A 26,408-nucleotide genomic window follows, 5' to 3' on the forward strand; every position below is an offset into this window, starting at 1 on the left:
TGGTTTGTTCGATCCTCTTTTCATGGCGATTCGCAAGTGGGACATGAATTTCTTGTCATATTTTTCCCGTCCTTAGTTGATGCTCTATGCAAGTTTTGATTTTGGACTTTATGGAATAATTCAATGGAAGAAATTTCTCATGCGGAATTGTTGAAATCTCTGTATTTTGATTCTTTTGCTCTCAATCAATTATAATTTTGCATGCTTTTAGATGTGAGCATGACATGGGAACAAATTCCAGATGAGGTTCTCATCTAATTTTGTCGTGCAAAGATGCAAAGCCTCTTTTCGAAGTAATGGATCCGCCACATAGCTTCACATCCAAGCAAGCATCATCCCACGCACGTTCTGGCACGGTTTCCTTCAACCTCCGATGACTCGCGTAGAGAAGTAGAACAGCGGGAGTAACCGCACATAGAGAAGCGTGGATTCTGGAAAAGCAATAATAGAATTATTGCATCCTAAATGAATTTCATCCAATCAATCTCCCTATACCTGCCATCTCCTCAAAGATTTTGCCTTGATGATAAAACGCAAGGCCCATCTTCAGGGATCAAACTACCCCTGCTTGCTCATTGCTAGCGCATTTCACTTCCTGTGCACGGGCCCATCCTACCTAGTTCTAAAACTCAGTATATACAAGTTCCGCGTCCCTATCTATTCACTGCAGTCAGTCCCAAGAGCTTGAGGTGCCTGAAGCAGTCAGTCCCAACAGATTTCTTCTTCTGGGAGCAGTTTCCGCTCCACATGATCTACCTGATGTCAACTGATGCAATCACTTCAGGCAATTCACTCCGACATAAACAGTCTGGCAAAGGATTCTCGTAGAACACCTCCTCCGAACGAAATCTATCCATGCCCTTTGTTCCTGAGATGGGGCCTTTCCTCTTCCGTGGGGACCCTTGCCTGAAAGAGAAGAAGATGCTATTCCAAAATTAATATGGGATCTGAAACTTCTGCCAGCCCGACACTTTAGAAGTTACACTCAATTTAGATCCATAGTTTCTAATTGCGACACGAATTTAGTGCACAGGTTCAGACCCCAACATACCATCTGCTTACATATAGCGATCGCATTTCAACACCACTAGGCTAAAATAATGTTGTTGCACTGTGAAGAAGATCGACAAGCTACATCTAGATTATTGGATGCAATGAAAAGGGAAAGCAAGAATTTGAAGTAAAAGGGTGACCAGACAAGGTCTAGTGCAGCAAAACATATTTCTTGGGTGGAAAAAATCAATAAAGAAATTCTATCCTCGCTGCTCAGTTTTTAGAATCTATTAATGCAATCAAAGCACTGCATGATGTACCGTCTTTTCTGGAGTTCGGCAACGCGATCTGATAACCTACTTCCTTCTTTCAGAGTCCCCTGCTCAATTTTGTCAAATAGACGAACAAGAGCTTTCCTGGGATACAAAAGAAAAAAACATGAGTTTATGACCGTGGACTGACAGTCAAGTGTGATAAAAGGAGAAGAAACTTTGTTGCCTGTCAGGTGATATTGTCTTTCTATGCCCCAAAAAGCGGCGGTGACCTCCGACTGCCCTTGCCATATTTCCTGAGTAGGATGGAATGAAAACATCACTCTCCACAGATACAATGTAATCCAGTGCTGCCATTTGAGATGCATGATTCATAAAAGGTTTCAGCTCCTCGACTGATGTTAGTTTTTCCTGCAAAGACATAGCAGGAGTATCAGGTGCTAGTTTTCTACAAATGCCTCCAATTACATCACACTATTACAACTACGGAACAATTATCCTCTGAAACCAGCACCAACGATACATTGGCACTAAAAGTGGCATAGCGGTTTACACTTTCAACGTTTCACTTGTGCTTCTACATTTGAAGTCAGAAATTTTCCCCATAATGTTTTGAAAATTACAATAATCGGGGCAACTTAGAATAAGCGCTGTTCTTGGTTGCCCAAACAGGCACATAAATAGGAGAATAAAATGATTTATCAAAGAGATAAATATGCTGTCAAAATTTCTTCACCACAGCCGAGATACTGCAAGCATCAATAACTTCAACTGAATGATCATGATATCAGATGCCAATTCTGATAGAGATACCCACTATCAACTACTGGAGGCCATATGTAGCATATTCTAAACACGTGGAACATCACAACAGGGTTCAATACTCACAACCTGACTATGAGACCAATCAGGGATGAGCTTTGATCGTCTTCAAATGCATTGGCATGATTCATACCGAAAGTGCACTTATAAGCATAAACATACCTGAACTAGTGAGGCGTGTCGTTAAAGAATGCCATGTCAGGAAAAAAAATCCATGGTAGATTGCGTTCATGTTGTTACAGGTTTAAAAATAGCAAAGCAGGTAAGCTAATGGTCTTTATATCACACTAAACTGATGGTAGACAAAATACATTTTGCTCAATAATTTGAGAACTGCCTACTCTAACACATTATTTTAATTGAAAAGTCAGACACACTAATCAACACTGTTTGGCAAGAGCTTACAGTCTACACATTAAGATTGCTTTTCACCAATTTGGGAATTCTTTAACAGAAATGCCTCCACATCAGACAGTAAACTTCAGTGAAAAAAAATGGTATTAGTAGAGGATATGACAAGCGGGGAAATAAGTATGACAAACAAACAAAAATGAAAGGCAGGTTGAGACCTTGCTCATCAACATCGGATAGCGGGACCGTAGTTCAGTCATATGAGAGTCGCCTCCATATATTTCTCCAGCGGCGACGTATATAGGTGTATGGGGTGGATACCCGAGGGCTGTGAGAAAAATTGCAACCTCCTTTGGAGTTAGAGGGCAGTATCCTTTAGATCTCTGCTCAGTAGAATTAATATTCTTTATCTTCCAATGCAGAGTGTTCTCCCTACAAGTTCCGGGCCCATTATTAATCTTATAAGCGAAAAATTGGTAATGAGGATGCTATGTATATGGTGCGCTTCTCACATGCGCTCATACCTAATTATCCGCAGTTCTTTAGCTTCAGCAGCTGATAAACCATGCGTACACCCACTAAAGGCAAGCATGTCCTTCTCATACCGCAAATGAAGAGCAATATAAGGACCATAAGATCTCATCCGCTCAACCAGCAACTGTAGTATTTATGGCAAGATTAGCATGTAAAAGTCACAGGAAACGAGAGAACAGCCATTAATAGATCAACTAAGTTTGTAAGTTACTTTCATACCTTTCCCATTGCTTCAATATGGGGTGCAAAACGAAGGGCCTCATAACAAGCACGACAGCGTAGCTTTTGAATGGCTGATGGAAGATTATTATTTGCAAGACGAGAATCTGACTTTGAAGCTCGTATTACCTATTGAAATTGAGTGTCATCCGATCATTGCACTGTTGGATATTAGAATCATGGTAAAAGTTTCTATTAAATGTACCTCATAATATTCCCACTTGCCAGCTATCTCCTTGTGATAGTAATCCATGCCAGACCAACTTTTAAATTCCTTCACTAACTTTGTGGTTTTAGCCACTTCCTTGGGAAGCTTCTTTACAACTTTAACATCGTTAGATAAAGTGCTTATAAAATGTTCTTCATCAAAAATATCTGAAAAGTTGCTGCAAATGAAGCACTGAGATCAGTTTCAAGCATATTCTGTCGAATCTGAGCCATACAGTATCTTATAAACAAACAGACTAAGAGGATGAATATCACGTTACCTAGAATCTCGCCAAAAAGAACCTTTATCTAGTTCGGGAATCACCAAAGTAGCATTTATTATACGAGCTACAGCAACCATGTCACATATCTGCATAGAAATGAGATTGCTTTACAGATCCATTCAGCAGCAAAGCAATCTTAATCGTCTTTAAAATGATCATAAAGTTAATCGGGCAATTCCATCTAATGTGTATGATCTAGACCTTCTTGACCAAGTGACACTAGATGTTTTGACGCTAGCAGCAAGCTGTAAAATTAGGAAGTTTAGAGTGCAAAAGGAAAAACCTTTTATTTCACAGTATTCTTATCTGTTCAACCCAGAAACTGGTGCTAGTAATTTTTTAAACTTTCCTCAGATACCTTATCACCAACAAAGTAGCCAGATGATTTCTTGTTTTTTTTCTGGTGGGGTTAAGGAATGGTTAACACTTCCATTTCTCATAGAGAAAAAATGGAATGAGCATCGGTATGCTTGTAACATATTCAGAAGGGGGGGAGCTAGCTATTGAGTTTCAAAATGTTGTCATCAGAATCACTCAACGATGAACATGTTAATATAGATTCCTTATTCCATATTTACATTGCAATGATTTTAATGGAAGATAAAAGATGCCATCACAACGAATAAGTGCAAGTCTTATCAGTACGAGGAGCATTCACACACCCCAGCTCGCATCTGATTAAGTCCGCCATTGGTATGGACTAGAAGGTAACCTTGTGATGCTGAAGGAACTGACAAAGGAAAAACATTTAAAACATCATTAGAAAGATATCTGTTCAGCAAAAAGATGAAGACAACAATCATCTTACCTGTATAATTTGTGCTAGGACTTATACATGGCATGAAATCACGGTTTGATGGATGCTTCCAGAGCTTATCAAAATCCAAACTCCAGTCGGCACTGTTCATCTGTCCAGTTATAAGAAGTTACATGTAACGAATGCAGGGTACACTAGATCGCTCATCGCTGTCCAACTAAGTCTGCCAAATTCAAATCCTAGCTTTTAGACGGAGCCCTTGAAGCACGAATCAGTTGATTCTGGTCACAACTTTGGAAGAGCATTTCACTTCAAAACATGACTTAAATTACCAACCCTTTACTTTTACATGTATCTATGATCCAGCGACTTTTCTTTTTTCTTCTTTACAACTAAAAACAGCTATGAGAACATGAAAAACGTCATAGTATGAGATATGCAAGACCTTGCGAGAAGACCCTGGATTTTTCGAAAATTGAGGTGGAACGAGTTCCTTCGTCCAGCTCTGCTCACTCCCCTGTCTCTGGTATTGCTGCACAAATACAAAATAATAACCAGATCGTTAATCAATCTCAGTCAGCGACTGAGAACTATTCAACTACGCCAAATCGTTACGCAAAGTCAATCAACAGATTCAACGCACTATGCCCAGACGCAAACAAACACAGTCCAACGCCGAGTCCCCGACGCACCAAACGACCAAACGACCCGAAAGCATACTCAAATCGCCAATATTTGCTCTCCAGACTGCACGCGAACGGCGAAGAACAATGAAACGCAACGCCGAGATCGCACCGATTTCCCGATATGCCCGCCACGCGAACAGAGACGAGCAAAACCAACCGCAGAAAGAATCGAAAGACACACGATCGCAACCGAACGAAAAACCCTAACCAACGGCTAGAACCACCGAAACCGCACCGGACGAGAGCAATGCGACGAGCGCTGAAGCGAGCGAGGCGCCACCTTTAGGAACTGCGGAGCGCCGGAGACTCCGGCCGGAGGAAGCACGCGGACGTGCCCGGACAACAGAGCGACCATAGCGACGGCGCATATGGCGCACGTCAGCAGCTTCCGGAGCAGCAGCGGCAGGGCTCGTCTCCTCCGCTTCGTCATCGCCGTCGTCACCCCCTCTCTCCCTCTCTTTCTCTCTCTCGGCAGCCCCCGCGCGCTCGGAATCTAAAGAGAAGCGGAAGAGAAGGCGGCGCCGCCGCCGTCCGCCATTGACGCCGCCGGAGAAAAACCGACGCGAGAGAGATCGGGAGGGCTCCGGCGGGGAGAGAGACGGGAAGGGGAGGAAGGAGAGGAACTGCGGAAAGGCGTTGGGCTTCTTTGCTTCTCTGCGTGTTCTCTTCGGTTTGCTTCCCGTTCAGTTTCGCCGAGTCGGTTTTAAATACGTCTCTCGTGGCTTTCTTTTTCTTTCTTTTTTTTTTTTTTTATTTTCTTTATAATTTTAGATAACGACGCGAATTTTTCTCGAACTTTGGGCCAACATGCAACGTGGTCCCTAAATTTTTAATTTGTTCAATATAGTCCCTAAATTCCTGGTAAATGTTCAAATTAGTCCCTAAATTATAAAAAAATATATCCTTCCGGTAAATTAAGTTGGCGGACAACATTAAACATTATCATATAGTATAAGGACTAGTTTAAATAGGTATCAAGAATTTAGGGATAATATTGCACGTTGGGCTAAAATATAGAGACTATTTTTGTTTTTTTCTCTTTTATTTTTGAAGCATATCTGTTTTATTTATTTATTTACGTTTTTTTGGGTTTTGGCTGTATCTAGTTCCCCAGCAACTTGAAGGCCAGGCAAATAGGAAAGGGAAACGTTGTGCAACGATGGACATAATAACCAATGTGCGAATAGGAAGCGACAAGGAAAAAGGAACAATCACTCTCTGAATTTGTTTTTTCTAACGTTATATATAATAAAGGCTTGGCATGGTCCATGGCAGCAAGGCATTACATGCGATCTCGAGATAAGGTCGTCAACAGATGAATGTGGACGGAACCGGCTATCCATAAATAAAGAACAAAATAATGCGTTATATTTAAAGAAAATCTCTAATTTCATTAATCAAACATCCCCGCTTGATTACCTAAAGAAATCTGGAGGCAGAACCGATCGTAACTCCTCAAAACCACCTCCAAGATTGCTCAAGAAAATAGCTATTCTTTGATGGTGTGTGTTCTTTGAAGCTCTATATCATATGGTGTCATCTTTTTGTGGGGGCAAAGCATGATGATATTCATTCTTTCAATTTACCATTTTTATTTGCATCATTGCATAATCCAGAATTCTTATTTTTGATCAAGTTAGTTGGTGGTGCCAAATTAAAGGGATTTCTTTTTTGTGATTTTTCAATTTGATGGAAGATCTCATTAAAAAAATTAGTTGCGAAACGATTTCGAAACGTAATTAGTTATGAATTATCATAGTGATTCGTCTGGATTTTATAATTTTGTTTAAATTAAATTATAGGCACCACATTAGTAAACAAAGATCAATAGTTAACTTTAGAGAATTCATTCTTTTCCAAATAAGAGTCAATTACCAGTAAAGATAAAGAGATAAAGAGATATACAGCTAGCTTTTTTGCAGTTCTTTACTTATGTCTGTCGTTTACCAATTGGATAAAGTGAGTTTATGTCGTGTTTAAAAATATTTTGTTATGTACTTAAAGTTAAACTTTTACGAGGTGCACACAAGAAATAGTTTTTTAATCCATCTAACACGAAAACCGGTCCTAAGCAAAACCTTAAAAGACTTCGTTTGAACTCTGGGACGTTAAATTCGAGGGTATTCCTTAAGATGAGAAAAGTCCTAATTAGGGATGCGGGGCGTGCGGGTACCAGCGCGTTAAAATATAATACACATCTTATAGAGCTAAGGAAATCGACTTCAATAATCACTTTTTTGGGAACAATATGTGCTTGGATTTTAATAAAGGGGAAGTTAACTTTTATTATGGGTTGGAATGTCAATTTGCAACAAGAAATCACAAGAAAATGTGACATGATCTCAACGCGTGAGCTCCGCGAATTTCCAATCTATGTCTAAGGTAGTACCGGAGAATTTCCATGTACTTAACTCTTGCGAGGTGTGCATTTTTTACAAGCTGTGACGTAACAAGATACGTCGGTCGAACGTATGCACTTATATTCAACCTTTTTCAGGGTGCGTATCAATGGAACTGACGGCATAATTTGATCCCGGCATTAATTAGGTTGCATTAGCTCACGTTAATCCCGTGAATGCGAAAGCCGTGTCAGCTTGCCCGATGCGATGGACGATGATTCGCATTCAAGTTGTGATCGTGTGATACTAGATCGACATGCGGGTCGATTCGCTCATCGAAGACACACTGATTTCGGACTTCTTCCTTTCCTTCTAGGCTGGTGAAGATATTCTAAATCGAAGCAAGTACTGATTTTCTTTTGATAAGCGAGCACGATGTATTGATTGGATCAATGAACAACACGCTACAGAGCACTCATATTATAAGAGATTGCTGTTTAATGGGAGCTCTTGCTAGTATTTAAGAAGTAGAGAGAGCTGCCTTTACGTCTGCTCTTGCATTGACCAAGTTTGTCAATCAATGCTTAGCTTAGCTGAAGAAATGGGCGGGACAAACACGGTGTGGATCTCAAGATTAAGGCATCGGCCACATTGAAATTTTGCATTAACTAACGACGGCGAGGCTGTGCGCCTTGCATGTGCCAGTTATCTGTTTAGGGACAAGCCATCCGCATTTCCTCCTCCTTTTTCATTAGATTTTTTTATTAAAGAGTATCTTAACAGCGCTTGTCGAATACCCAAATGGATAGTTTTGTTACGTCCAAAATGCCGTTTTTTTTCTTATTTTATGCATCGCGGTGTATTGAGGGCGAAAATCTTTCATTATCGGTTATGATTGACAAGTGCCCTTATGATAAAAGTGTCGTGATGTTAGTGTGAGCGATTGCCTGATTGGAAAATAAGACCATCTCTCGACACTTAACGACCAAAAGCGTTTCTTTTTTTAGGGAACGGAGTAGTTAGATGTGTAAGCCAAGCAGGAAAATCCGTAACATGTTGGTGAACCGCAATATGGTCCAATGTACACACGCGGTCATACGTGTGAAACGAGATCAATTCATAATTTGATGTTGGTATGGATATGCCCGGCTGGCTCGCAAGTGGAATGTACAACACTAACTGCGAAGTGGGGACGAAAACGAAAGGTTTAGGAGATGGGAAAAACGATGGATCAGCGCAAAATAATGCAAAACCTAGGACCTATCACATGATTTCGTGCCAAGATGATCGCGATGGCATTGGTTAGGTTCCCTTCTAAGATGTCTTTCCGTGACGTGTTTCCTAGGAAAGGCATTGGCATCCAGCAGAAGGCTCCGTGGCTGGCAATTGTGTATGGATCGGTACTAAGTATATAGTAGCTCGAGATCATTGGGGGGCAAATTATTGTGTTCATCGGTTGGAAATTAAGGATGAAAACGAGTGCACCCCGATCCATTTTCTTCTGGGTATTATTGGTGGATTGTATTGGGGTTTTGAAATGACACTTTAAAATTATTTATAATTTAGTGTGAAAGCTATGGATTTAGTTGTCATTAAGTGCTGTGGATGTGACTGCACAGAGGCAGCATGACACTTCCAATCTTGTTCAAGAAACGAACTTTGGCACATGATTCGCGAGTTCTTTGTCAGCTTTCATTGGAGTTGATTGGCATTAGAGTTTTATTGATGCTTCTTGAGGAAGTTTCGAAATGGTTAAATCGTCCCGAGAATTCGATTGATCCCTTTTGTTGTTCCGAAGAAATGTCCCGACATGCACTCTATAAAACGATTAGACATTGCCTACCACTGAAAAAACTATCGAAAACCCAACTCCATCATCATTGCTGCGACCGTCGATGGTCCAAATTTTCTACGATCCAAACAAGCTAGATTTTCTTTTCATGCCAAGGAATAGTATTACTTGGAATGAGAATCCATTCGAGGATTCAGTGTCGTGGGACCAAACGAGAAACCGTAGAGTGATCTATAACGATGTTTTTGTTTTGTTTTGTTTTAGAAAGTGAGATTTTCATGTATTGGCCAAACGATGGGCAACTATTTGTATTCACTCGGTTTGTCTGAAAACGCAAGACTCAGTCCCAAACGCACAGAGAATAGCTAGTATGAAGCATGTCAATTTAACAACTTGTTTCAATCTAGGGATCCTAAATTTTCAAAAGAAGCACCCAAGTGGTTTTTTTCTAGGTAGGCTGCAATGTATATATCACTTGAGGATCTCTCTCTCACCGCACGCGGAATGTGGAGCCATCGAAATATTTAAGTAATTTAAGATGAATAGATGAGGATTTTAGTTTGACGGAGGACTTACCTCAAGCTTTTAGTATTATCATATGCTTAGTTCGGGGAAAAATACTATGCTTATTAAAGATATGTGGACTCTTGACCCGAACCGAACATGACCCGAAACGCAAAAACCGGGTCGGGTTTCGGGTCTTTTTGGGTTCAAGCTAATATTTGACGATGTTACAATTGCTTGAAAGTTATCGGAATTACCCAATCGCCTCCACCAATCCCCATCGGCAATAAATTGAGTGCTAATCCGTTCATTCCAAGACTAGAGCAGTTAAGATATTTTTTCCGTGTATCCACATACGATGCCATTCTACAGGAAAGATCTCCGGTCAATTCGTCCTGATCAAACGAGGAGCTCAAAAAGGCCCCTCGCAAACATCGATTGCTCTCGACGACGAAAACTAAGGTCCGGGACTGGGAGGGTACCATGAAATGAATCTTTTCTTGTGTCCCAATAGTGCGACCTGGTTCTATCAATTACTTGATCCTTGGATGCAATATCTCTCTTTCTCTCTAAATGTCTGTTCCCATGAAAAAGGCCGACTGCCATTTCTAATGAGACTGGAAATTTATTAAAAAGAACAGAAGCCGTTTGAAATATTTTTGCTAGGAACAGAGTGGTCACCCATCGCCTCCTCCCCCACTCCCTTATTATTTGCTAGTACCTCTCATTGCTAACTGGGACGACGTTGATGCATCATCCTGTTCGCCGGCCCAGCCTTATCATCTCTCTCTCTCTCTCTCTCTCTCTCTCTCTCTCTCTCTCTCTCTCTCTCTATGTGCTGCTGCTCCTAATGCTCAGCACATGAGGACGATGGAAAAGAGCGCACGATCAGAAGCAACCAAAATCCCAATCACAGCATACATTGAACCGATCCACACACAAGTAAACCCAAGCAAAAGAACAAAAACTTTTTGTTCACGCCACGACGAAAAAGCCAGGACAAAGTTGAACGACAGTGCTGCAAAGTGAAATGTGCTTCGGTTCTAAAAATAAAAATATGTGTTTCGGTTCGGTTCGTGTTTAGAACACGAATCGAACCGAAACCATTGAGATACCCATTTGCTTAGCTAATACCCGAACATGAAGTTGACCCGGCCCGAAAATACCCAAAACTTCGGGTCGGGTCGGATCGGTTCGTGTTCCGGTTCGGGTATATTGTTTGGTTTTGACACCCCTACTGCAATGTATATATCACTTGAGTATCTCTCTCTCACCGCACGCGGAATGTGGAGCCATCGAAATATTTAAGTAATTTAAGATGAATAATGAGGATTTTAGTTTGACGGAGGACTTACCTCGAGCTTTTAGTATTATCATATGCTTAGTTCGGGGAAAAATACCATGCTTACTAAAGTCAGGTCTACAAAGTGACGTGTCGAGCTGTTATCGATTCTCGAACATGACCCGCTTGTTTTAGGGTGCGCATGAATACCATTCTTGTGGAGCTATTTCGAACGTAAATGATTTTTTTATTCGTGCCGAAACAATTTCGAGTATTTGAAGGCGTTTGATAAACTGTCCAAAATTTCTATTCCTAGAGTAAAAGAACAGAAATGCGTTTGGTAACTACACAAAATTTCTGTTTCCAAATAATATTTTAATAATATTTTGAATTGTTTAAATTTTTTTTTTTACCCATTTTCTTCTTTGGCCATGGCCGGTTGTTTGCGATCGGGACGGCGCACACGGCCGGGCCGGCAGAGGCGAGGGCGGACCCTCGCCGCGTGGGCGAGGCGGCCTCGCCATCTCTAGGCGAGGCCGACCTCGCCGCGTTGCGACCGACGGCGAGGCTTGGCCTCGCTCGATCCGGGCGAGGCCGCCTCGCCCGGGCGGCGAGGGTCCAACCTCGCCCTCGCCTCGCCGGCGAGGGCGACCTCGCCTGCTGGCGGCCGGCGAGGGCCGTGACGCCCTCGCCGGCCCCGGGTTGTGGGCTGCCGCGCCGGCCGCCGGCGACCGGCGGCCGGCTCAGCCCAGGGAAGAACAACACAAAAATAAGAAAAAAAAAAAAAAAAAAACCGATTCTCAAAATTGTTTAAACAAGAAGAACTTTTTTTACTTCTTGTTTCTCTTCCAAAATCAAGCTTTCAAGACAAATTTTTGTAAAAATGTGACAAGGAACAAAAAGTTTACTAAACGCATTGTTCCTAAACTATTTCTCGAGAACAAAAGAACAGTAAATTTTCACTATTCAAGACATTACCAAACGGGCCCTTAGAGTCCCATGCACGGTCCGACACAGCAATCAATATATAGCAACTTTGTGAACCAGTCTGCCTTGTAACCCGGTGTTAGTTTATATCCGTCAAAGAAGTCAATGGGATTGAAAGGTAGGAAAACACCAAGCTGTTCAAAACCCACCATTTCTGGTGGCGCGAATGGCTCTCCATGTATGCGTGTCGTTCCATTGACGCCAACAGGTCTTTGCCTTTTTGGTCTTTTGTTAAGGCTTTGATTAAGTCTTTGGGTGACTGAAGATGACTTGGACCCGGCAATTTAGCAAGAGGCCAATGGCCGTTTAGGTCAAGTTCAACCCCTAAATCAGAAGCAAATGGAAAAATGCAGAAACCACCAAGTAGTCATCATCGCTCGGTGCGCACTGAGGTTGACGTAGGGTCGAATGGGTCAACCTCCTCACCCTTAAGCCAATGCACCACTTGGGAAGTACACAGGAAAGAATGTGCACAAGCTTGGAGGTCCACAGGTTCTCAAATTGTGAATTGAAGGTACTTTTGATTAGAGTCATTTGAATGTGAAAAAAGGTACAGGTTACGTCGTATCGTGTAACGGGTACTTAGCATATCCTTTCGTTCTTTCCATTTTCGCCGGTTGAGCGACGACTAATCCGATCTAATATAGGGTAAGCAAAGTCAGTTGGAAGAGAATGGTTAGAGGTTGCCATGGCAATGCCTAAAAGTTTCTTGAATGGTTAGAGGTTGCCATGGTTGCCATAGCATCATTAATGAAGTTGGTGGGTAGTAAATTTCAGTTATTCAATAGCGTTTTCCGTCAATTGATGGTTGCTTTGATACATTATTTTCGTAGAGCTGCTTCATCTCTCATTTGTGAATCTTCAATTAATAAAGGATTTTTCTACCATTGTCTATCGGTCATATATCTCCAACTTTTGAAAACGGAATTATTAGTATGCATTAGTAAAGTTCGTAAAGTGTTCTATGATCCATCGAAAATATTTCATTGAACAAATAGTAAATTAATTTTTTTGGATAGACACATGTATCAACATCTCCTCATTAATCTAACATCGTATGTTCGATTTATTATAATTTGAGTCGAAGATTGAAGGGATAGCAAGAAAACTAAGAAATAGGTAGTCCATATCTATATAATCAAAACACGGCAACAATTCGGGTGTACAAGCACCATCCACATATAGATTATTCACCCACTCTATGATTACATCCATTCCACACTTCACAGTTGAATTGACATGTACCATCTATTTTAAGATGGTGGCCGTTCAAAGTCCACTAAATTTGAGAAATGGAGTTACTAATCCTCAGTGGCATCAAGATCATTAATTGGTAAATTTCTCTGGTTTTATGGGAAATTGTCGGAGCAAAAATTGGAAAAAAGAAGAGGTTGGTGGAAGAAGTGGGAAAGTAGGTTTCGAGGTGGACTTCATTGACTTGTTTACTAGTTCACTCCACATCACTATCGTGAGCAACATCAAAGCAAGAGGGCTTTTGGGGAGGGTCATTAGGAATCTTGATCTTGGCTTACCTAACCCTAATAAGGACATGTTTGATAAAATTAACGATAGTCCAAGGAAAACCGATGAAGTGGAAGCAAGGAAAAGGAAAAATGAAGGATGCCGACAAGAGCCATATAACGATCATCGCATTGGAAAGTGGGGGTGGGTCAACCTCGCTTTCAGAGCTGAACATCGTATTTGTCTGTTCTTGAAGCATTTCTCAAGTGTGCCGATTAGTAATATTTTGATCTTCGAAACCTTAATTACACATCCCATAAAAATTTGTAGACTTCCATTATTTGCTTACGAAGCCTGTTTTGGGTCTCACAAATAGACAATGTTTTAATCATTTATTCTGTACCTGCGTTGGTTTTCTCTCTGGTATTATCTAGTGGGCAAGAAGAAATCAGCCAACGACTAGCTTTGATTCCTGTCCTTTGGATTAGGCAATTTTGATAGGGGCTTCAGATAACGCTTGATAGACCAAACTGATTCGACAAAGTCAATCTGGTTGATGGCCATTGTTTTGGGCTTGGACAGTTAGATCGAGGTTGTAGTGAAGTAGACTACTCCCATTAGAAAAAGCCACGCTCTAAACAAAAATGAGGTCCCAAACTCAGCCCGCGAGTTTAGATACCAAAGTGCAACTCTTCCTACGATCTTGTAGACGTGCTTTTATCTCGTACGTTAAACGCAGCTCAAGATCGAAGAATGAAAAATCACTTGCGTAAATGCCTATCCAGAGTATTTCAATCGAATGTTCTAACTACATCATCCTCCGCAGCATCGTCGTCTTTTCCAATGGCGGACATGCATAACACTCGCAAGAAATAATGGTATATTGATCTAGTGACGCTGCATTTATCTACCGAAACAACAAAATGTACTCCGAAAAAGAAATGGTGACCATAATTTCATGCCGACACTCGTCTTGACACGTGTGCTGATGATATTTTGGCCATGATTTCAAGGATTGCAGCGATCGTACAGTGGTACCGAATTTCCACTCTCGCTGATAGAATCAACGCCCCTGAAAACTACTGACATTAGTAATGATAGGGCAGATAGATTGATACAATGCCATTACAGTTAAATGAGATTTTACTTCAAAAGGTCCAAAAGGACAATGGTTCAATAATCATAACAATATCGACATGTACAAAACAACAAAGGCTGCTCGATTACACAGCTTCATCTATGTTATTGTTCATAATTCCTACCTAGATTGGAGCAACTAAAGTAATTAAATTTAGCGGTCACAAAAAGGTCATTAAATTTGTTTTGAGACATCATTCTCCACGCCAAAAAAGAAAGACAGAAAAAAGCATAACTTCCAAGGTTCTCCACAAACTCTTCTGCAGTATGCCTTGAATGCAATCATGCATCATTTCCCTTTGAAAGAACCAACAAAAATCAAAAAGGTTGCAGTGAAACATTTTTAATTTAAGGTTAGCCGACAAAAGATCACCAAAACAAGTTCTGAGATCAATGTATTACGTGTAACTACACTATAACTTAGCAGGTGAAGTAACACTCATGTTCAATCATCAATCACAATCCAATCAAACACAAACTATTTTAGATTAGTCCCACACCATTCGAGTCCTATTTAATAGGGTGTTTCATCTTTCTTTATGGTACCATCTGCAGTATTCACCATAAATAAATCATCCCCCTTCATATATGCTTAGCATCTAATAAAAGCAACCATTTGTTTCAACTATTTTTTCTCATTTGTGCTTTCTTAACTTCTATGATGAAATTGACAATGTCATCCTGCTATATTAGTTTCTTTCTAACAAGGTCAAATCGCAAGAAACTTTAATGAGTCATCACCTGTCTTCAACGATGCAATAGCCTTTCCTTCATCACTTATCTAGAACTTGGGTTTGATGAAATGGAACAGGAACGAGAAATCCAAATAGTTGAATTCCATCCTCTTCCCCACATAAAGGGAAAGGTGAAACCTCATTATTCAGCATTTTTTCTCCAGTATGAAGCATATTTCAAACATGCTACGCTAGCTAGGACATTGGTACGGTGATAGGGCAGTGTCACCACGTTTTTGTTTACTCAAAAGTTCAATGGATTAATACTACGAAAAACCCCAAACTGGTACATCGGTGACAATTTTACCACAAACTAAATTTTTTACCATCAAAAAACCCAAACTGGTGCACCCGTGACAAATTTACCCCAAACTAGTTTTTTGACCACAAAAAACCCCAAACTGGTACATTTGTGACAAATTTACCCTCCGTTAGTTTCCATTAAATTGGATTAATACCACGAAAAATCACAAACTGGTACACATGTGACAAACGGAGGGTAAAACATAAAACTGGTACATCAGTCAACTGCCGTGTGTCATTTAACAAAACAATTTGACAATAAAATTTAACGGAAACAAACCAAGGGTAAATTTGTCACAAGTGTACCGGTTTGGGGTTTTTGTGGTTAAAAAATTAATTTCGAGTAAAATTGTAACAGGTGTGCCAGTTTGGGGTTTTTCGTGGTATTAACCCAAAGTTCAATTGGCGCACAAAAAATTACTAAAAGAAACCACTTTCGAGATGACCAAGAATGAGAAAATAATCTTCATCTGACGAAGTATCAATCGAAAATGTTAAGGTAGATTTCTGGCTTTGAACTAGAATCCATTGCAATAACTTTTAAAGTCAAACAGAAAAATGAGAAAAAAGAGAAGACGAAAAAGAAAAAGTCGGAATGGAAAAGGTCAGCAGAAAATGCACCTTCTAATGGCTCTTAGTCTATTTAGCTGCATCAGTGGCCTCGGTAGTTTTGACTTCTATAGGGCATTGAGACACATAAGGTTTCAGCTGCAAGAAACAAAGGGCCATTTAATAATCACAAGGCATGGCGAATTTATTTGAAGTCACTCATAATAGAAATGCACCACTCGCTTTATTTGTCAACTCTGGAATGTTGGGATGTTCGAAGGAGGGTATGGGGAGGATAGGGACTAATGAGCTTTAAGGGTACCTTGAAGTCAGTCAAATCGGGAACTATATAGTTTGGTAGTTTCTCCTGCATCACAACATATCCACCTGCAATAAAATGATATTTGGAATGGTTCAACTTGTGCAGAAAATACCAACAGTATATTAAGAACAATACTCATGCTGAAAGAAACAGTTAGCAGCCTGACAAGGGCCAATCTTTAAACAAAGGATGCTCATTTTTTTTTACTCGTCATAGCAAGGATGCACACTGTGATAAGAAGAACGCCTTTCGCCTGAAAAAAGCGCGACCACTCTATGATTGCACTTCCAGTATGTTCAAATAAGGGATACCACCTAAGGACCATGAACCTATATCTTCTACACTCTTCGACTTCATGTCATCCATAACATGACATAACAATACATACTAAGAATGGTACGTGTTATCTTAAGAACAGCAATATAGATTCAAAGGAGGAGCAAAAAATTTATTATATACTTTTAGCATTGTGGGGCCCTACAACATAGAGTAAAGGAAAGAAAAGTATACAAACCTTTGCGCGTGTGAAAACCAGTTGGCTTGCAATTCTTTCCCTTGTAGTAATTTCTTGGAGCACGTTTTGAAGAAAGAATATCGAGCGATGATGTACGCTTCCTCCTAAATGCCCTTCCCAACCCTAGTATCAATCCCAATGGCATTTTTTCTCTCTTTGCAGTGAATGGACAACCTGGAATTCAATATGAGAAACATGAAATGGACTTTATGACCTCAACTTTTTACTCATACAGTGTTTTGCCATAAGTCATAATAACACCATACGGTCTTACAAATAAAAAAACTTAATCAACACATTGTAGAGTGTCAAATGGCTAAGATATTGAACATTCAAAGAACAAGCTATGAAGAATGAAAAGGGAAAAAAAGTTAAAGTTTGATCGCAGATACAAACATAAATTTGTTCTAGTTGTTAATGAAAGGTGGGATTTATAGTTTTTGTGTTATCCAAATCCTCAGCGCTCAAAGAAAAATGTAACTAAATGGATATTTTTGCTGGCCAAACAAAAAACAGGATATTTTCAAAAACCAGATTGTGATTTCAATAAAGTTTGTCAAAAACTAGAGAGATAAACCTCTCTCCCTCTCTCTCTCTTCGTCTCTCTCTCTCCCTCCCTCCGAATATCACAAGCGGCTTCAGAAATATCCCCGGGTGAGGATTTTTAGTCTGCTATTTGAAGTGGCGAACAAGAGTAGTTTAAAGCAAAAGTCGACTAACCACATTACTCATATAAAAGATGTCCATATAATTTCCTCAAGATTAGTCTCTTAAATGCCTCAAAGAAAGCAAGCAAGCTAGAAAAAGCCAAACGGAACACAAAAATCATCACCACGTATGATGTTTAAAAGGCCCACGTACAGCTAAGTTTGGATTTCCAATTACAAGGACGCAATCATGACAGACCCAAGTAGAGCTAAGCTGGTGTAGTACTACGGCCATAGCTAGAGACAATCATAACAAATTCGCAAATTGGACTCATCTTAATTCCTAAAGTAGGGCATATTCTGCAGCGACCGATGATCCCATTTTCAGGATTCCATGACAGATAGGATTTCCTTAGGTTGTGATGTCATGTAGATGGAGGGTCTCATTACATATTGGGAAAATTCGACTTTACGGAGGTCCAATTTTCAATCTTATGCTGAAGCCTGAAGACGCTTCATCATCAAGCAACTGCATAGGCGAACGGAGGGTCCAACATGTTCCATTTGGATGCAATGACACGGAAGTACCCCAGCTCTTTTTAACAATGAGTTCATGTACTCAAAAAATCAGTCCTTTAACATTTATAACAGCCGATAGCCACAACAAAACTCGGCTCAGCCTATCCACAGCCAGTCATCAATAATAAAGTATCAACCACATTCATAAAATTCACGTTCCTCCACCATTCTTTCACTTCATTAACATCTAAAACACACTAAAACATCAGTAGTTTAGGATTCAAACCTCGAACAATCGGCGAAACAAATCCTACACGACTCCTCGTTCGGTGTTCTGGTCGACCGACGTCCGCCGCGATTCGATCTGTTCAACATCAACGAACACGGCAAGATATATCGCAGGAATCACATTTACTAAAAAGGACAAAAAAAAAAAACAGAAATTTCGGATAAAACTAGAAAACCATGACGCCGCTCGAAGTCCAACCTGCGCGAGAGAGCGAGCCGCGCGCCGAACCTCGTGGAGGGCCTGGCGGCGGCGCGGCGACCGTCGTCGTCGGAGCTCGTGGACTGGTGATGGTGCCGCCGGTGACACGAGAGAGAGAGAGAGAGAGAGAGAGAGAGACAGCGGCGGCGGGAGGTGGCCCTAGCTCGAGATGAAGCAGGAAGGAACCCGGACCGGCGAGTTCTTCCTCGGCCAAGGGCTTCTCCTTGGGCTGGGCCTTGAAATGGGCCTTGTACTGGGCTTCAGGAAGAAGACCTGTCTCGTTAATTTATCGCCAAATTAATATGGAGATTCCCAACCAATGTGGAAAAAGGGCGCTGTTGGGATTTCTCGCTTCACCAAAACGACGTAATCAAGTCAAATCACTGATCGAATCCTATCCTCGTATCATTTGATGGCCTTTCGAGTTTCTAAATTACTTTCAATCGGTATACTCCGCCCATTTTTCGACCAATTTGTAGGCTACCGCAAACGTTAGCGTCGCCCCCTGGAAAAGCAGCTAGCAGAGGGGGTGAAATTCGGGCGACGTTGCCCGACCCACATTGACCTCGTCCGACCGCCCTTATCGAGGCATCGCGCGCGAGCCGGATTGTCATAGACAAGGGGCACGCGAATCCTCTCTTTGCTTTAGTCCGAGGGTTAGCCTTAGCCACTCTCACCCGTGTCTCCATACACGAACCCGGAACAGCTCATCAGAAGGAACGCATATCAATGAGATAAGACGGGTCAAGATGTCCCAATACAAAAAAGCTTCAAATCACCAACATCCAAAAACCAAAGGCCCCCCTGTTCCAGATTTCGTTCGACGACAGGTGCGGACGCCCGACACCCAGAGAATCGCCGCTCCCAGGTGAGCCCTACCTCGGGGCATAAAAAAAATGAAAAGGGGGGTGGGGGGAAGAGAGGAACGTCCCGCGACCGCTGCACAAAGAGACAAGACACGGCGAAACCAGAGACCCCCCATAAAACGCTACGCCCCCCCTACCCTATCCCAAAGATTCTCCTCCACAGTGCACCGAGACAGTCAAACATGGCTAGCGAAGATGGAGCCCCACCACCACCACCACCCCCGCCCGCCCTTCTGACACCGATCGAGACGTCTGCTGGCCATGGAGAGAGGGGAGGTGGAGGGGGTCGCTAAACAGTCCCCGAGAACAAACAAAAGAAAGCAGCAAGGGGGGGGGAGGGGAGCCCCCCTAGTGGGCGGACCAGCTTTATGGTCCGTCTCTTTCCGTATTTAAAGTGGCAAAGCGGAAAGCGACGTGGGTCATCTCCACGTCCATGAGTTCGCACCCCCCCCCAGCCCACGACGTCGACCCTTGAAGTTGTAGCAGCAGTGACTAGCGATGGCGACCACCTTGGCCGTGGCCGTCGCTGAAAGCTTCGATGCAAAACGACCCCTTCGCTGCTGGCATTGACTGGCGATTGCGCCTGTTGCTACTGCTACTGCTATTGCTATTGCTATTGCTAGATGTATCTGTGAGTTTTGGATGGTGCTTCGCCATGCATCCGTCGAGTTGATGAGCTGATAGGGACGCTGCGCGTTCCGAAAAAAAGGCCGTGTATGGACGGGCGCGGAAGAAACAAAAGATGGGCCTTGTCGCCGGGCGGGATGCATATGTCGAAATTGCGGCGTAATGCGCGAATGATGCGAAAGAATGACTAATGCTGTAAAGGGTACTTTCGACACGGTCTACTCGCGCTCGAGCTTAGGATTTCCGTTACGTACCTCGAACATGGACACATCCCAATTAACACCCTGTTACTTTGTGTTTACCACGTGATAAATATGTATTAGAACAAGATGTGCATAGAAGTTTGAATGTAAGAAGTTACCTCTCATTGAAAGCTGCACATGTATCATTCAATTACGACTAAGGCCCGCTTTCTTGTTTCTTTCTAGATAATCCACGTGATAAAAAGCTTGAGAAGGGTGGTTTTTGTGATTCTGCAATGAACGGAACGAAAGGGGGCTGGCGGCGAGAGTCGCGGCCCTTCTTATTTGCCCGCTACTTGCTGTATTCTCTTATAAAAAAATACGCTATATATGTAGTTTCTCCTCCTAAGTTAAGCATTGCAGAAATTCTTCCATCTTCGTCTCTACGAGCTCGATCTTTGCGGTCCCATCACGTGATACCTTAATCGTATACGAATACGAGGAATCCACAGGCATAAGCTCCCTATACCGTAGGACCTAGACTAAACCATCATCTACATGGTCCAGTGCTATACGAGGTAGCCCCCAGCATCCTAGGGATTGTTGACTCGTACTAGGGTTTCGAGTAGACTTAGTCTCGGGACACCGAAAAAGGTTAGATGTGTGGGTCGGCATCAGCTTTTCGATTAACTCGTTGGGGGGAACGGTATATGCTTTTGGTGATTGGTACTTTTCCAGGAATTCCAAACGATACGAGAAGGAGACAAAACAGCTAATTGGCATCTTTTGCCCGTGTGATTTTCCAAGGTTACGTACGAAAGTCCACAAAAGAAAGCTTTACTTTCAAACCTTCAAATCAAAACAATACGTTGGCATTATGTACCTTAGCGGCATACGATTTTAGTTAGTCCATGTATTATATTTGGGGAAAACTGCCGAAAATATATCCGACTTTCCATTGAAAAATTATGGGTTAATATCACAAAAATCGTCAAACTGGTGTGCCTATGACAAATTTATCCAAAATTAATTTTTGGATCACAAAAAATGCCAAATCAGTACACTCGTGACATATTTATCATCCGTTAGTTTCCGTCAAATTTTACTGTGAACATTTACATGACAATGACTCAATTGACATAGCAAGTCCATTCGGAAATTCATATTAGTTTGGATTAAATTTATCACAAGTGTATCAATTTGAGGTTAAAAATTACTTTGAAGTAAATTTATTACATATATATTAATTTAGGGTTTTTCGTGATATTAAGATCTCGCTTAATTGACTCTAACCATATCCATTTAGCACCAAAAAAAAAAAAAAAAAAAACACTCTAACCCTCCCCTCAGCTTCTCTCTCTCTCTTCTTGAGACCTGCAGAGGCCGCGCTCCACCCTCCAACGCACGGCGCCACAATCACTGACCATCGGAACACGTCGTCGTTGCCTGGGTTGTCGAGCCGTCGCCCGCCTCCGCTACGACTATCACGCATTTTGGGAGTTCGTCAAACGAGACAGCTTTCCATGTAGATGCATGGGGAGCGACTTTGACCTTGATTTTTTGTTTTTTCTTTTTTTTTTTTGCTTCGAATCTCGTGACTCTTGCAGTTTCACTTTTCATTAAACACGAAACGGGCGAAACCTTTCAAAACATAGATATCGACACATGGAGTCGAGCCTGATTTTGTCACTTTGATCTTTGCTATTCTCTTTGTAAATAGTTACCAAGAAAAAAAGCCATTCTTTCCGTTTTCAACTTGCCCAAGGTAATAGTAGGAATTAGGAGAACGTGCTAACGATATGGCAAAAAGAAAATTCCACATTTGTATAGCAAAATCGGGTTGGATTTGGCCGAAGGAATTCCTATGCTTTACTTATCTTCTCTTCGTTCCATCTTTCTTTAAACGGTTCTTGTTAGCCCCATCTCTCTCTTCTGCATGCGTGTCGCTCCATCCAATTATAGTCCCAGATTAGATCGTCATCATGAGAAGAGCAACTGTCTTTTCATCTGCACGCACACAGGAGAGAGAGAGAGAGAGAGAGAGAGAGAGAGAGAGATGTGTCTCTGCGAATGAGCATGGTGCTCGACTGCTCGTACTCTCATGAACTCTGCCTCCCGCAACGCTGTGTCCCCGTGAAAGGCTTCAGCTTTTATCTGATTCGATTGCTCACGGGGGCGAGAGAGAGAGAGAGAGAGAGAGAGAGAGAGAGAGAGAGGACGGGTGTACAACGTCAGGGGCTCAGAACCACCCCATGCCACGCACAGTTGCCAATCATTAAACACTTTATTACCACTACTACTCTTCTTTAGTTAAAACAACGCAGCACAGAGAGAAACAGAGAGAGCGAGCGAGAGGGAGAGACTCAAGACTCTTTGCTTGTCAGAGATTATGCTGAGAGATCCAATCTAATTCCACTTCCCCATCTTCGAGGGTAAGAAGGAAGACTCCGATGTTGCCGACTCCCAAGCTCGACCACGGCATGGCATTCCGGTTTCCAAGAAGGAAAACCCAGGATTATTTGACTAGGCGAATTTTTTTAAATGCCCGTGATCTTCAGGGGAAGTACCAATGCAACGTGGGAGGCTGGTCGACCGAGAAGAAGTTGCAAGACTCCTCCGAAATGAACCCGCTCTGATGGTGATGCTCTTCCATCCTCACCTGCTGATGATGGTGATACCCCTTCCCCGCCGTCGTTCCTCTCGATGAGGATGACGGCGGTGGCGACGACGGTGAGCAACTGCTGTATAGGAAAGGGAGCGGAGGAGCCGCCGGGGAGGTGGGCAGCTCCGGGTTCGGGTTGGGGTCGTCCTTGACGGATTCGCTGCACGAGCCGGGCTTGCCATCTTCGGAGGATTCGGAGATGGGGGATTCTTGTTTGACTTCGCCGTGATTGCTGCTCTCTGACGATTCTCGACGGAGCTTTACCTTCAGCTCCGTTAGCTGCAATGCACAACACACAACAGCAAGAACGTAGAATTGTCGTTCATTATAAGCTCAAACATTGAAATATTTGCAAACATTTGACCTCCCTCTCATTCTACGCTCTGCTTTTTATCTGCTCGCAAATTTGATTCACTCGTGAAAGTAATCGCAATCCAAAGAAGCTACGATCAAGAATTGAATTTTGAAGATGCCAGTTTGAAAGGACCCCGTGATGTTTTGGCACCTAATTTTGGGTCCATCGGCCGCTGGTATGCGTCAATATCATACTTACGCAATGCAGAAATTTTTCGAAATGTGAGAATGCACCGACGCCTATCGCTAGAATGCAGAAAGAACTGAAATTGGGTGCGGAAAATGCCGCTACGAAGACGAAGACGAAGACATATGCTAAGCTGACTGAAAAGGTGTTCTTTCAGTACCTCTGCGACTAGAGACTCCTTTTCTTGCTCGAGGCTATCGAAATTGAGCTTCAGGTTGTCGTAACTGGCCTTGAGAAGGCTGTAGTCCTTCTCCAATTGCTTGGTCTTCCAGCGAGCTCGCCGGTTCTGGAACCAAATCGCTACTTGCCGCGGTTGGAGGCCCAATTCTTCGGCCAATCTCGCCTTCCGCTCTGGCTCCAACTTGTTCTCAATCTCGAAGTTCTTCTCTAGGGCCTTCACTTGGTTCGCATTGAGCCGCCGCTTCTTCTCGGCGATCGGGCCGGCCTCTTCCCCGGACTGATCTTCTTGGTCCAGACTATCTAGCATTGCCTGGAATTCTATGCTGTAGACTTGGTTCTTCTTTAGGACTTTTTCCCCTGCAGTGGCAACAAGAAAGTGGGCTTGTCTCTCGTTTCCTTCTACCATAAAGCAGGGAAGCTAAATGGGATTTGGCATAGTCGGGCAGACTCTAAAGTCAAGATATTACAAGACTAAACTCCAACCTTGTACAGGAATTGGAAACTGAGCATTGCAAAAAGCAGAATTTTTTCCATGAAATTGTCGGCAGCGAAGTGGGTTACCTTTACCTGGGCACATGGAGATCCAAATATCCGAAGATTCCGAGCTACTCCGCTTCATTGCTAATCAACACGGCTAACTGCAGCTGCTTTGCGCAGAGTTGAATCACCAAGTGAAGAGAGGGAAAAAGAGAAAAGAGAATAGAAAAGCAAGTGTTTCAGCTGTCACAACTCGTTCTCCTCCTCCAAAACTTTGCTGTTGCAACAAGTGAGGCACGCACGCTCACTGTTAAAAGAGACAACATGCCTAAAGGCAAGCGAAGAGATCATGAAATGGGGTCGAGAGAGTTTCGAGGAGGAAGCTGAAATAAGATAAAAATGCTCAAAGCCAAGAAAGAGATGTCTCATATACACACACACATACACAACTTGTATGCAATATGCAATGACCCCCGTATAGTGACCTATATGAACAAGCGAAAGTATCGGCACTGTCTTCTTGCAGGGTCAGCTTTTTCTTTGAGTTTGAATTTACTCAAAAAGTTGGCCACGTGAGTAGGCCCACCATCTCCTGGACTTTTCACATCCATTGAAGGCCACATGCTTGTAGACATCGGCTAACAGTCGAGTTCAAAACCAAACAGAGCTCAACAGAACTTGGGTTTGGTGTGGCCAGTGAGCTCTAAAGACTAGAGAGACCTCAGCAGTTGAATTTCATCTGTCTGTACAACTGTCTGATCTTGAATTTGGAAAAAAATTTGTGAGGAGGGGAAAGAGACGAGAGGATTTAGAATGCCTCGAGTGATCTATGTAAACTAAAACAAAACGTGTTTCTGCTGTAGTGAGTGGATCGATGTGACGAATTTGAGAATTTTTCTTTTTGCTTGAGCTCTCCTTTTTCTTTTTCTTGAGTTGGTAGGAGTGGTTGGGTACTAATTTTTGCTTTCTTGGCTAATCCACATGTGATAAACAAATAGCAGCTATATTTTGGATGAAAGGAAAATGGCGGAATGCAAAGCAAGATAAAACTTATTTACGAGAGAATAATGAAATTTGGGAAAAAAGAACTGGCGGCGGCGGTGATAGACGCAACTACTATTAATGAGTGGTCACGAGATCGAGACTGCTTCATATAGTATTATGCGGTTTTTAACTTTGTGCATATGGGTTTTCGATTTAGGGGGACCTAAGGTTGGGGTTTTTTTTTGTTGGGGTTTTTCGATTTTGAGTATTTGAAGTGTCATTTCGAAGGGAAAAATTTCAATTTCGTAACGAAGTTAGAGTATCAAACGATGTCACTTATCACATCTAAAACAACAAATTGTACCTCTGTTCATATGGGCTTTAAACCTAGTATTTGAATCTTCTATCGAATTTCTGTTTTTTTTTGTAAAACTACAAAAGACTTTGTGATTGACCTTATGCTTTCAGAAAGGGATAATGACACGAATAGTATATGAACTTTAGTCCAATGTGCAATGTGATCAATGAACTTTCAATTTATTTAATGTGGTTTATGGACTTTTGGAACGTGTTTAACTTAGTCCCTAAACTATGTGAATATAGGGACTAAATTGAATATGTATTAAAAGTTTACGGATTACATTGCATATTTGGATACAATTCATGGACCACATTGAACAAAATGAAAGTTCAGTGACCGTATTGCACATCGAGTGAAAGTTTATGGACTATTTATGTCATTTTCCCAAAAACGTTGGATGTTTCAAAGTTAAAAAAGATTACGAAAATAAAAGAAATTGAAAAATGTAAGTTGGAAAATTCAAAGGTAAAAAGTAAAGGGAAAATACCACAAAAAACCTTAAACTATGCCTTTTGTAATACATTTACCTCATAATACATTTGTTAAAGGGCATTTTCGTCTTTTTCTCCGGATCTGGCGAGGGCGACCCTCGCCTAACCCCAACGCCGGCAAGGGCCGCCCTCGCCGGCTTCCCTCCACCGTGGCCGGCGGAGGGAAGAGAGAAGAAAAAAAAAGGAAAAAAAAATGAGAAAAAAGAAAAAGACGAAAATGCCCTTGGACATATGTATTGTGGGGTAAATGTGTCACAAGTGGTATAATTTGGGATTTTTCGAGTCACAAAAAAAAGTTCAGGGTAAATTTGTCATAAGTGACATAGTTTGAGATT

The 26,408-nt window shown here is 42.0% G+C and overlaps 3 protein-coding genes across 5 annotated transcripts; all 3 read right to left on the reverse strand.

Annotated features, from left to right (window-relative positions):
* Positions 1-429: 429 nt before the first annotated feature.
* On the reverse strand, positions 430-5,803 carry LOC115675944 (O-fucosyltransferase 7-like). The gene is made up of 12 exons (XM_056317464.1): positions 5,361-5,803; positions 4,885-4,971; positions 4,491-4,590; positions 4,345-4,412; positions 3,680-3,768; positions 3,397-3,577; positions 3,192-3,320; positions 2,963-3,096; positions 2,657-2,870; positions 1,492-1,676; positions 1,314-1,409; positions 430-906 (listed from the first exon to the last, which is right to left on the reverse strand). Exons 1-12 carry the CDS (start codon positions 5,553-5,555, stop codon positions 753-755), a joined length of 1,632 nt encoding a protein of 543 aa, XP_056173439.1. The 5' UTR covers positions 5,556-5,803; the 3' UTR covers positions 430-752.
* Positions 5,804-14,238: 8,435 nt separating this feature from the next.
* LOC115675950 (uncharacterized) lies at positions 14,239-18,851 on the reverse strand. Of its 2 annotated transcripts, none has more exons than XM_030598772.2 (6): positions 18,703-18,743; positions 18,502-18,579; positions 17,050-17,223; positions 16,536-16,600; positions 16,286-16,372; positions 14,239-14,562 (listed from the first exon to the last, which is right to left on the reverse strand). In XM_030598772.2, the coding sequence occupies exons 3-5, from the start codon at positions 17,192-17,194 to the stop codon at positions 16,304-16,306; spliced, it is 279 nt and encodes a 92-aa protein (XP_030454632.1). In that variant the 5' UTR covers positions 17,195-17,223; positions 18,502-18,579; positions 18,703-18,743; the 3' UTR covers positions 14,239-14,562; positions 16,286-16,303. The 2 variants fall into 2 exon arrangements, with proteins under 2 accessions (XP_030454632.1, XP_056173422.1); XM_056317447.1 differs by lacking the exon at positions 14,239-14,562 and adding an exon at positions 14,616-14,924 and having other exon boundaries at positions 18,703-18,851.
* A 3,791-nt stretch (positions 18,852-22,642) lies between these two features.
* Positions 22,643-24,688, reverse strand: LOC115675948 (homeobox-leucine zipper protein ATHB-6-like). Of its 2 annotated transcripts, none has more exons than XM_030598770.2 (3): positions 24,328-24,688; positions 23,741-24,117; positions 22,643-23,318 (listed from the first exon to the last, which is right to left on the reverse strand). In XM_030598770.2, exons 1-3 carry the CDS (start codon positions 24,377-24,379, stop codon positions 22,932-22,934), a joined length of 816 nt encoding a protein of 271 aa, XP_030454630.2. In that variant the 5' UTR covers positions 24,380-24,688; the 3' UTR covers positions 22,643-22,931. The 2 variants fall into 2 exon arrangements, with proteins under 2 accessions (XP_030454630.2, XP_030454628.2); XM_030598768.2 differs by having other exon boundaries at positions 24,322-24,688.
* Between the last annotated feature and the right edge of the window lie 1,720 nt (positions 24,689-26,408).

The sequence above is a fragment of the Syzygium oleosum genome, unplaced genomic scaffold, assembly GCF_021117445.2.
Source record: "Syzygium oleosum isolate NSW1041296 unplaced genomic scaffold, Sole_v2.1 Sole_v2.13, whole genome shotgun sequence".
Classification (NCBI taxonomy): domain Eukaryota; kingdom Viridiplantae; phylum Streptophyta; class Magnoliopsida; order Myrtales; family Myrtaceae; genus Syzygium; species Syzygium oleosum.

Excerpts from the sequence above, each read along its gene's own strand:
- LOC115675948 (XM_030598768.2), bottom strand. The coding sequence starts at position 24,379 with ATGAAGCGGAGTAGCTCGGAATCTTCGGATATTTGGATCTCCATGTGC. Across the intron at positions 24,118-24,321 it reads CTCCATGTGCCCAGGTAAAG|GGGAAAAAGTCCTAAAGAAG; the intron begins GTAACCCACTTC and ends TTGCCACTGCAG. Across the intron at positions 23,319-23,740 it reads AGGAGTCTCTAGTCGCAGAG|CTAACGGAGCTGAAGGTAAA; the intron begins GTACTGAAAGAA and ends TGTGCATTGCAG.
- LOC115675944 (XM_056317464.1), bottom strand. The coding sequence starts at position 5,555 with ATGACGAAGCGGAGGAGACGAGCCCTGCCGCTGCTGCTCCGGAAGCTG. Across the intron at positions 3,097-3,191 it reads ATATTGAAGCAATGGGAAAG|TTGCTGGTTGAGCGGATGAG; the intron begins GTATGAAAGTAA and ends TAAATACTACAG. Across the intron at positions 1,677-2,656 it reads ATCCGATGTTGATGAGCAAG|GAAAAACTAACATCAGTCGA; the intron begins GTCTCAACCTGC and ends ATGTCTTTGCAG.
- LOC115675950 (XM_030598772.2), bottom strand. The coding sequence starts at position 17,194 with ATGCCATTGGGATTGATACTAGGGTTGGGAAGGGCATTTAGGAGGAAG. Across the intron at positions 16,601-17,049 it reads TGGTTTTCACACGCGCAAAG|GTGGATATGTTGTGATGCAG; the intron begins GTTTGTATACTT and ends ATTTTATTGCAG. Across the intron at positions 16,373-16,535 it reads CCGATTTGACTGACTTCAAG|CTGAAACCTTATGTGTCTCA; the intron begins GTACCCTTAAAG and ends TGTTTCTTGCAG.